The following is a 10,550-nucleotide window of genomic DNA, read 5'->3' on the forward strand; positions in this document are numbered from 1 at the left end:
TGGACATGCTGCATTGCATAATTCATTTGAGCATTTATGTATTGTAATAATGGTGATCATGTTTCCTTGAGTTTTGTGAAGTCATTTGATATATAAATTTGCATTAAAATTGAATGGTGTAGAAGTTTTAAAATCACCTCATACTTGTCTAGTTCGTTGATATCTATGTGTAGTTTTGTTTTATGTTGGTCATGGGACCCTAATTGAGTTGTCTCCTCTTATTTTTGAGTGTATACTCAGTCATTTGTCTACTGCAATCACAATTATGCTAGTGTAATTGAAGGTTGTAAGCTCATTTGTGGTGAATAGTACAAGAATTTTGAGTTGTATTCACTTGTATTGTCTCATTGGCTAATTGCAAGCCTATGTAATTTGGTGTTTTTACACTCTCATATACCTCTTTGTCTTAGTTATGGACAACTTAACTAGGGACCTAAACGATGAGGTACCGTAGTACATGTTGTTCGTGGGTGACATATTTTTTATAGAAGAGACCTTAAATGGCGTCAACACAAAGTTAAAACTTTGGAGGAAAGTTCTAGATTCTAAAAGCTTTAAAATTAGCTGGACTAAGACAAATTGTATGGAATAAAAGTTTAGTAATTATAGGAGTAGAGATGAAGAAGTAATTAATATTAATGGCCAAAAATTACCAAAAAGATTACACTTTCGATATCTTGGTTTGATAATCTAGGAAAATGAAAAAGATTGAGGAAGATAGTGCACATAGAATTAGAGCTGGATAGACGAAGTGGAGATATGGAAACGGAGTTTTATGTGATTGCTGCATACCAATGAATCTGAAGGCAGTTCTATAGGACAGTTGTGAGATGTGATTTATGAAGTAGAATATTGGCAGTCAAGAAACTACATACTCGTAAAGTGAGTGTAGTTGAGATGAAGATGTTGAGATGAATGAGTGAAAAAAAAAAAATGGTTAAAAATTCGAAATATGGATCGTCTTCCAAAAACTTTTGGGTCATGTTGATAGTTTGTTTCATGAGTTTTGGCCCATGAATTAATGCCGCAAAAATTAGCCCAAGGGAGCATGTAATCTTTTACTCCACCACCACCCCCTCCCTTACCCCTCACCCTCTCTCCCTCCCTCCCTCTCTCTCTTTCTAATCTCAGCCATTTCCTCTCTCTCTCTCTCTCTCTCAGCCATTCTCGAGGAAGGCCTGCATCTTCTCCACAGAGACCACAGCAGCGTCTCTCACTCTCTCGCCACACCAGCAAAATCCACCACAGTAGCGTGTCTCCCTCTCGCCACGCAGGTGAGTTTTTTGGCTTCACCTCTATTTTCTTTTTTATATGGATAATGGCGTGTTGGCTACATTGATGGACATGCAATCCAAGCATCAACAAGACGAGAGAGATGGGAAGAATCAAACCTCACCCTTTCCAATTAGAAAACCCATCTTACACCAGCTAGTTTTTAGTGAGAATTCCATGGCAGGGATTCTCTTCTGCCTTTGGTAATGACTCCATAGGTTTCCCTAGGTTTCCTCCTAGGTTAGAGAGATGGTTGACAGAGGGGTTGGCCCTGATATCCACACTTATAATTGTTTAATAGGGTCTCTTGGTAGTGGGAATCAATTACAAGAGGCATTAAAATGATGCGAAGCTATGCTGTGAGATGGATGTTCTCCTGATGCTTCTACTTACTCTTTGGTAATTAGCAAGCTTTGTGAATGCGGACTGAACCCTACTAAAGCTATGTTTAGCTCTTACCTACTTAAATTCTTTAGATGGTGGAATATGGTAAGATTGGAGATACTACTATGAATTAGATGTTGGAAATTGTACTGAGCCTGAGAAATAAGGATAACTATTATGTTATCCCTGAATCTACTATGAATTAGATGCAAATTGTATGATCTGTTACCCCTGAATCTGTACTATTGCAGTGATAAAAAAAAAGTTTTTTGATGCAATGTTAAAAGGAAATGAGGATAACTATTATGTAGTAGTTAGGGAGATATGTCAAATGTTCTATGCCTTATTATCCATCTGCTATTATAAGAACATTTTGAGTCGAATGCTCGAGATGCTAATTGTGAACAATTATGCTACAAAACTGATTTTCTTGTATAATTCAATTTTTTTTGCCTATTAAGATGTTGATCCATGTGTATGGACTTTAGAATTTTCATGATGGACAATGCTCTCCTACACATTCTGTGGTGTTTATTGACTGCTGAAAGTGAACATCGACTGCTGAGTTGCCTGTGTATGTTATATGGGGGTTCTAAGTTGTTTATTGACTGCTGAAAATGAACATTGACTGTTGAACTGCAGGTGATTGCAGGCATAAAATATTGGTGAGTCGTCAGAGCAACGATTGAACGAAATCTCAGTTTGGCGTCTTGGCCTATACATAAAATCTGGTTTGCAGCATGAGCTTGGTTGGAAGCATTGATCTGCCCTATTTTCGGGCGACTGTGATGTAGTTATCTATTGTGCCTGGTTTGATTGTGGTGTTTCCAATGTAATATTTTTCTATGCTTTTGTCATTGGCATGGTGATTGGGTTTAGGAAGAAGTGGTCTAACTTATATTGTGCAGAATTTTTGTTTGGTTTTTGAGGGACAATTGGAGTGTTGCTTGTCTGAGAAGGACTCCTTGATGTACATTATAGAGGGAATTTTTTTATGACAGTTTTTGGACATTTGGTAGAAATTCTCTTTCCCAATCTTTGTTACTTTTTCATTTTATTTTCTATGGCTCATGATTGTGGTATCTGCACATATTCACATTGGCGTAGGATTTGGCTTAATAACTGCATAATGACGGATGTGACGTAATATGCATTTATTTGAGAGTGAAATTTTGTTATTACTTAGCATCATATCATGCCATTATCGATGAGGAAATGAATGCTGCTGTTAAAGGACAAGAGTACTCCGGGAGTGTTTCTCGGTCCTTTGTATGCATCAAGGATCCGGTAGATTGCAACTTTAAGCGATGTAGCCCTGTAGGTGACGACTCTATTGACCCCCAGTGTACACTTTTATTTGGAAAGAATGATTTAAGTGATATCTCAGTTTGGCCTCGTGGCCTATGTATTTGGTACAATTTAGTTTCCCTTTTATTTTATTTTTCGCCTTTTGGTCTTTATGCATTTGAAAATGTAGTTATTTTCATTAACTGAAGTACAAATTTTGGCAACAATATAAACAACGATGTTGAAGGTTTTGATTGAGTTCAATGTGTTCCTGGTACTACCTGTCTTGTACGATGTTGAAGGTTGTGCTACTTGATGTTGCATTCATGGAACCCAAAGATTTGGCTCAATTGTTTGGTGGTCAAACCCAGAGCTTGGCTATTTGATAAGCTACTGGTCCGCTGCATAACCCAAAGATTTTGCAAGAGTAATATTGAATAACCCAAAGAATTTGCTATTTGATGAAGCCAAGAACATCTCAACTATTACTAGCTCAAGAGTAAATATAGAATAACCAAAGAATTTGCTAGCTCTGTTACCTCATGTTCGTCTGCAAGTATATTTGCAGATGAAGTTCCTCACGGGCTTCAGTGCTGATGTTTAAATTAGTCATTCTTATGATTATCTATTGGCATCAATTTGGAGATCTGGTGGTGCTAGTGGATTCTCCATGTATCATAAATCATTGACCTTCCATTGTAAGAGATGGGAATTTGTTGTACTTTGTTAATAAAGAACGGTATGCGTTGTTGTTGGTCCGAAGTTGAGGCCAATTGTGTAGCTTTGACAATCGAAGGTTCATCAACCACAATACTAGAAAATTATCAAGGTGCAATTACTTTTCATGCTGATATCATAGAAAAAGCTTTCCCATAACAAAATATTACTGAAGTTAATATCAACTAGAATAACTGTTTTATGAGTTGCGAAACCAACTCTTTAGTCATGTCAAACACTTTTTAACATAAGCGGTACAAAAATAAACGTATTCATTACATACAAAAATAGGAATTGTTGCGTATGCCTTAAGGCCTCAACAATTTGTTGTTGAATGACCAGTCGGTTCAGGCATGACCATAAGATGCTCTTGCTATACTTGTGAGTGATTCCTTTGTTGTACATTACAATGCCTCAAGTTCACATTGTAATTCATCACTTCCATATTTTCATTGCACCATTAAAAAAAACTGTTTGGACATCGATAATACATTCTTCTAGGGTTCGATGGGGAACTTGATGCACTTAAGTTACATGGTATGTCGTGCTGCAGACAAGTATGACATGGATATCCTCCAGTATCTGTGGTAACTGATGACATCCTGAATGGTTCAAAGGTCCTGACCAAATTTCACAAAAAATTAAACAAAAGAAATGAATTTCTCATGCAATTGACTTTTTTTTCATAAGCACTCAAGTCTCATACAGAAACAAGCATCCCACCTAGAATAAGGAAACGAAATTCTACTGCAAAAATACATCACAAACAAGCATCCCACATAGGACAAGGAAACGAAATTTTCTAAATCTATTAATCCATAAACCACAAACGACTGTCGCATCAATTCAGTATACCATAATAATCCTCTCATTCTCTTCGTTACATGGGAATTTTTCAGACTCTAACAGTTTGTTTATGGTTGTATGAATATATTGTATTTAATGAACTATATGTCGTTAAGGTTTTTTACTTTCATGAGGCCTCATTAGTATTGGAATTAGTTCTTGGATTAAAAACTCTCTCAAGAAAAACTCAGTGGAGACAATCATTACATCCAGAGGACTTATCTAAGAGTTAACTTTAGGGTGGTCCTATTTGGATTAGGATGGACTTGAAGACCCAAATTAAGAAAATGTTTAAGTTGCAAATATGGAGACGTCCTAGTGTACCTACCTTTCGGCTGCTTTTCACTTTTTTTTATAAGGGAAATGGTTTGATAGGGCTGCGGCCCTATCAAAATAAGGAAATAATTCATCTATCCAGCTTGAATATAAAAGTTGTAAAAAAAAAAAAGAGGATTTCAAGCTCTAAAGATAGTGTATATTGCAACAAATCATTTAGTTATCCATTTCACCCAAACAACAAGTGTTCACATAACCACAAGATTTGTGCAATTTTTTGAGTTTCAAATTTTATTGTTGGTATTGGAAATTAATTTTAGAGCCATCATAAACATTTTCAATGCCGAAAGTACTTTCCGAATGACAATTTGAGGTTTGGCTTTATTTTGTTTTCATAAAGCCTTGGCGCTCTATAAACTTTATCTTTTTTATAATGGCTTATGTATAGAGAGAAATATATAAAAAAAGAGAGGGAAACCTTGAGAGCAAAAAGAGAAAATTATACATACATGGAGGTTTTGTAAGAGATTGAGTTTGCTAAGTACCAACTAGTAATTTTTTTTCATTATTATTAGTTAAAAACTGTCGATCGTCTTTTCTTGTGGATATAGTTACATCTATGACAAATCACGTAAAATCCTAGTGTCCTTTTTGCATTATTTCTTTCCTGTTTTACTATTATTATTATTTTACTTGTTGCTGCTGGTTGTGGGTTGTATTTTTTCTCACTTTTTATTTACCAAAAATCAACCCGAGTTTCAGAGTTTCTATGCAAAACACTCCATATTCTGCAGGAATACGCACAAAAAGTGAAGAGTAATAACGGAAAAATCACAAAGTAATGAGAAATAATCAAAACTCGTTTTGTACAATCTACTTTGAATCATAATTGGAAATTATTGAATTGTATGAAAGTATCACATGGATAAGATAACCACTATCAATGTCAGACTACAAGTTAATTTCTTTAGAGATACAAAAGCATGGTTTTGAGTAGCAAAAGGATTAAAGAATACAGTTCTTATATATCCTTAAACTCTAAAATCTTAATTCGATGCTTCTCAATATACTTCAAAAAATTCATTAAGAAAATTCATGCAATGCTCTTGTTACCTATGTTTGGACCTCTAAACTGTACTGAACATTACTGCAATATGCATATTTTAAAAGAGTACAAGAAGACAAATGCATGAGCATTGGTGTTGCTAGACATCCTAAGATGCCAAAAACCTTCTTGAGACACCCATGTTCAAATAAACAGTCTGCCACAAAAACAAAGGCTGTGGAAACAAATGCAGCATCTCTATGGAGCTTTTAGCAAGTCTCCGAGGTGAAGGACCATTTCCCATGGAGCAACCACATAGCAAGTCAACGATTTATAACATGCGAACTGAAGAAGTTACACATAATGAAATTGACGCCGAATAGAAGGGCGTGGAATTTCTGATCACATCAAATTTTCTAACAAGCTGAAAGAGCTGGGGTAAAGCAAGCTAGTCCGATGTTCCTGTACAAACACTATTTGCAGTTTGACGGCATGACTCTTTGAATCAAGCAAGCCCTTCCACTACAAGTTAAACCTTGGGGAAGAGTAATAACATTTATTAACAGAACTTATATATGCAGCATCTTCAGTTTTCCAGACATCGTCTCTAGGTGTCCACCTGATCACATCCCAGTTGATCAGTCGAAACAATCTTGCATGATCCTTTCAAGTTTACCTTAGATTCCAGTAATTTCTTCCATCCATGCATATCATGGTTTGCTCACAAGTCCAAAATGGCAATGCTGTTCCAGCTTTCATATGAATGTTTGAACCAAATTATAAAGGTATCATGACCATAACAAGCAAACTGGAGAAGAATCATTCCTTCCAAACTTCCGAATGAAGTTAAGCAGAACAAGCAATATAGTCCATTATTTCTTCCTCACAACAAAAGGTATATATTTTTTAAGGAAATTAATGAGGCTAAAATTGACCGCTTAGAAGTTTATCTTCAGTTGCCAATCAATTCAAAAATATCTGAAAATTTGACTAAACCTTTAAAGGAGAAGCTCACATTCCAAGGTCCATAGTGAACTCTGGTTTAACAGTAACCCATACAATGCTTTGATCATTTGAGGGTGGAGAGTCAATGAACAGCCAAAGAGGCACTATTGTAACTCCAAAATAGGCTTCATAAATATAAGAACAGCACTGCACATGAACTTATAACAAATAACTTGTACAAAGAGAGATTATTCCTCTGCTCCCGATTTCAAAATGGCTGATAATTTATATGTAAAAGCCAAAACAATTCACAAACTAAATACCAGAAAGAAAAAAACAATGGCAAAGTGGAACCAATTTCGTAAACTTAATTACATTTCACAATTTGTCAGCTTAAATAACTTTCAAAAGCTCCATAAACTTAATTACATTCAACAATTTGTCAGCTTAAATAACTATCAAGAGCAATGGAGATTTTTCCCAAAACAATTGATAAATTCATCACTCTATACAATAATTTTCCCCATAGAAAACCACTAAACTGTGCTAAAAAAATTCTGCAGGCAAAACCACTGCAATGTTACCCAAAGAATGCTCTCTAGTCTTCCAAACCACGACCCCAAAGTCCTCTTTCAGTGGCTTCCCAAACTCCTGAATTATGCCTCAGAGATCATGAAAAGTCTAGATCTCACATAACCAGCATAAGCAGGCACCACCTCCAACATACTTATAGCAAATTTCAAATCCTCATCTTCAATAGGCATCACCCCATTAAGATCCATAGCCCCCATTCTCTCTTCATTCCTTCTCTCTGCTCCTCCATTCTTTCTTTCTCCTCCCAATTCAACTTGAGAACCCATCAACCTCTTTGAAGAATGATGAGCTTTCAATTTGGCTAGAAGCTTCTTTCTGTCAAAATGTTTCCTCATATGGCCACCTAAAGCCTGACCTGAATTGAACCATTGGTTACACTTAGTGCATATATGGCTCCCTTGCCTTTCTGGCGAGAAATTGTCAGGAATTCTGCTGATTTTTGGTCTTTTATTGACAGATACTTTCAAGAAGGCCACTGAAATCTCAGACCCAATTCCAGAAACTTGAACATCCTCTTGTGATACTTCCTCCTCCTCAGAGTTATTAGCGGCAGAGACTCCAATGAAAAGCTTCCTCTTCTTTGAATCATGGCAGTTTGAAATGATTTCACCTTCTTGGGGTGTGCCAGAATTAGCAGCTGTCTCAATAGCTCTCGCCTCCCTCTTCACCTCTGTCTTCTTCTTCCATTGATCACGACGGTAAACTAAGAAGCTTTCATGGAGGATTTCACTCTTTTTGGGATCCGATTCCAGGCTTTCCTTGTCAGTTTCTTGTTTTTCCAAGAAACCCAATTCCTCCAAATTTCCATGAGATTGAGAAAGAATGGGTAAGTGATGCACAGTTTGTTTCATGCTTTTTGAAGCTCCCTCAAATCTCTGTCTCTGCAAATCTTTACTTTTGGACCTGGCAGTTTGGTTCTTTCTTGCTCCAGATCCAGTGACCAACCAATTTGAGAGGGGAGAGAGAGGATAATGTTCTTTTGAGCTCTCTTCTGTTATGGTGCTATTGGTATGGTATGACAAACTTTCCACTGAATTCATCTGTGCGCCATTGCTGGAATATTTGACCTGCAGGTTCCTCTCATTGTTTCTGGCGAGTACAGGCTTTTCCGGTGGCTGAATCCCTCTCCAATCTCTCTTTGGGTGGCACCTCATGTGGCCAAACAGAGCCTTCATCGAGGGAAATTTCTTGGTGCACAGAGCACACACTGGTTCTTGTTGGGTATGCTTTGTTGTTTTCTCTAATGTTGTGCTCTTTCTTTCTCCTCTGCAACCATCCTTTCTCCTCTCGTGCTCATCTTTCAAACCTATCCTATCACTGTCAGTGAAACCTGCAAAACACAAAACCATGAAACTTCGATTTGAGAAAAACCCATACCATAATACTTTGATGACAAAAGAACCGATATCAAAAAAATTTGATTCAGAAAGAGGCAGACAAGGAAATTATTAGAAAAAATCTTAATTAAAAAAGTACCCAATTCAGAAAGAACGCAGCAGGTAAGAAAAACATTAGGAAAGAACCTGCATTATAAAATATTGATTAAAAAAGTACCCAAAATATCTTGGAAGAAGTAAGCCATATCTGGCTAAAGAACCTGCAAAAACTTACCATAATTGGATGCATGGACTTTAACGTGAGCTCCGAGACATCGCTTTGAGCCGAACTTCAGGTTGCAGAGCTTGCAGCTATAATGGCCTAAAACTCCAGCGAGCCGATCAAATTGAGAAGCAACTGATTCGGGAGAACCGAATTCACATTGAGAGTCTGTTTTCTTGCCCACCTTGAGCCTAATCGTTAACCTTGGGGTCGATTGGTTTCCATCAATGGAAACTGGTTTGGCCTCAGAGCCAGAGGAATTTGAAAAATCAGAGATGAAGGGTTCCATGGAATCAGAGAAGGGAAGATAAGAGAGACCAAGACTTACAGGGAGAAAGAGGCAGAGGTACGCAATGAACGAGGAGGAGGGGGAGAAGGAAAATGAGAGAGAGGCCTCAACTGTTGGCAAGACTTAAAATGAGAGACAAACAAAAGAAAGAATTAGAGAGAGAAAGAGAAAGAGAAAGAGAAAGAGAGGGATATGAGAGAGAGGGGAAAGAGAACTGTTTCTTTCTCCTCAACTGTCAGGGTGGCAAGACTTAAAGCGAGAAACAAAAAGCAGAATTAGGGAGAGAAAGGAGCTCTAATTGTTTTTCTTCCTCAACTGTCAGGATCGACGGCTAGGATCCAATTTCCCATTTCTTTATTTATCTCATTTAAATTTTGAATTTCCTGTCTGACGTTAAATCGTTTGTTTATGTTATTTTTCTACTTTTATACTAGCATACTTATACATACTGTGCTCCTTTGGGAGCACACTTTACTTTTATACCCTCACTTATATGACTTATTTGGGAGGATTTGTTTTCAATCTGAAAATTGGGTAATCACATTAGAATCACTAGATGATTAATCTCATTTTTCTTTTTCTGTTTTTGTTTTTTTTAAATTTGAGTTTTCTAACACTTAAATCTAACTCTCTCTCTAAAAGTTGGATGGTTTCCATTCAATTTTAAGTTTTTTTTTTGTTTTTTCAAATGCTTAGATAGTATAACTAGAAAATAATTTTTTATTGAAATTAATCTCTGTTAAAGAGGTTATATCCCCAAATTTTGGGTTCTTAAAATTTATCCTAGGCGGGGTTCTATATCAGGGAGTAAATACATAGTATGCTCTAGTGGGGTCCTATATAAGAGAGTAAATGCATAGTATACCCCCGAGGGAGCAGAAAGCCTTTTGGCTTTATATTATGGATGAGGTTTGTATAAGGTTGTCTGGCGCTTCTAAAATTTACTTTGAGATGTTTTGGTTTGGGAAATCTTATAATAGCTTGAAAATATATTTTTATCTAAAGTTATAGAATTTATAATTTAAAAAATAGTACATATCAATCATATTAATAAATATTTGAAAATTTTGAAAATAGATGGTCCATATAACTTGGTATAAGATTAATATTTTTTGGATTTGGAATTCTTTTTTTTTTTTCTTTATTTCCATACATCTCAAGGTCGAGATGATCAATTGGATGGTTCTCAAACATCGAAAAACTATAGGTCCAAAAAACTCATTATAAGATTTACTAATTTTTGGATTTGGAATTTCTTGTTTTTATTTATTTCCATACATCTAGATGTCGAGATGA

At 36.2% G+C, this 10,550-nt stretch overlaps 1 protein-coding gene and 1 long non-coding RNA gene across 2 annotated transcripts; one reads left to right on the forward strand and one right to left on the reverse strand.

Moving 5' to 3' along the window:
* Positions 1-988: 988 nt before the first annotated feature.
* Positions 989-2,678, forward strand: LOC148780119 (uncharacterized). The gene is made up of 2 exons (XR_016042759.1): positions 989-1,274; positions 2,299-2,678. It is a non-coding gene; the product is annotated as an uncharacterized LOC148780119 (long non-coding RNA).
* A 4,264-nt stretch (positions 2,679-6,942) lies between these two features.
* Positions 6,943-9,586, reverse strand: LOC18429799 (uncharacterized). Its single transcript, XM_020664612.2, has 2 exons — positions 8,978-9,586; positions 6,943-8,696 (listed from the first exon to the last, which is right to left on the reverse strand). The coding sequence occupies exons 1-2, from the start codon at positions 9,252-9,254 to the stop codon at positions 7,429-7,431; spliced, it is 1,545 nt and encodes a 514-aa protein (XP_020520271.2). The 5' UTR covers positions 9,255-9,586; the 3' UTR covers positions 6,943-7,428.
* Between the last annotated feature and the right edge of the window lie 964 nt (positions 9,587-10,550).

This window comes from Amborella trichopoda, chromosome 10 (genome assembly GCF_054954075.1).
Source record: "Amborella trichopoda isolate Santa Cruz 75 chromosome 10, AtrichopodaSantaCruz75HAP2 v2.0, whole genome shotgun sequence".
Classification (NCBI taxonomy): domain Eukaryota; kingdom Viridiplantae; phylum Streptophyta; class Magnoliopsida; order Amborellales; family Amborellaceae; genus Amborella; species Amborella trichopoda.

What these genes read in the sequence shown, in the direction of transcription:
- LOC18429799 (XM_020664612.2), bottom strand. Translation starts at nt 9,254, where the DNA reads ATGGAACCCTTCATCTCTGATTTTTCAAATTCCTCTGGCTCTGAGGCC. An exon ending in AGTCCATGCATCCAATTATG is followed by an intron (nt 8,697 to 8,977) that starts GTAAGTTTTTGC and finishes TGTGTTTTGCAG; the next exon opens with GTTTCACTGACAGTGATAGG.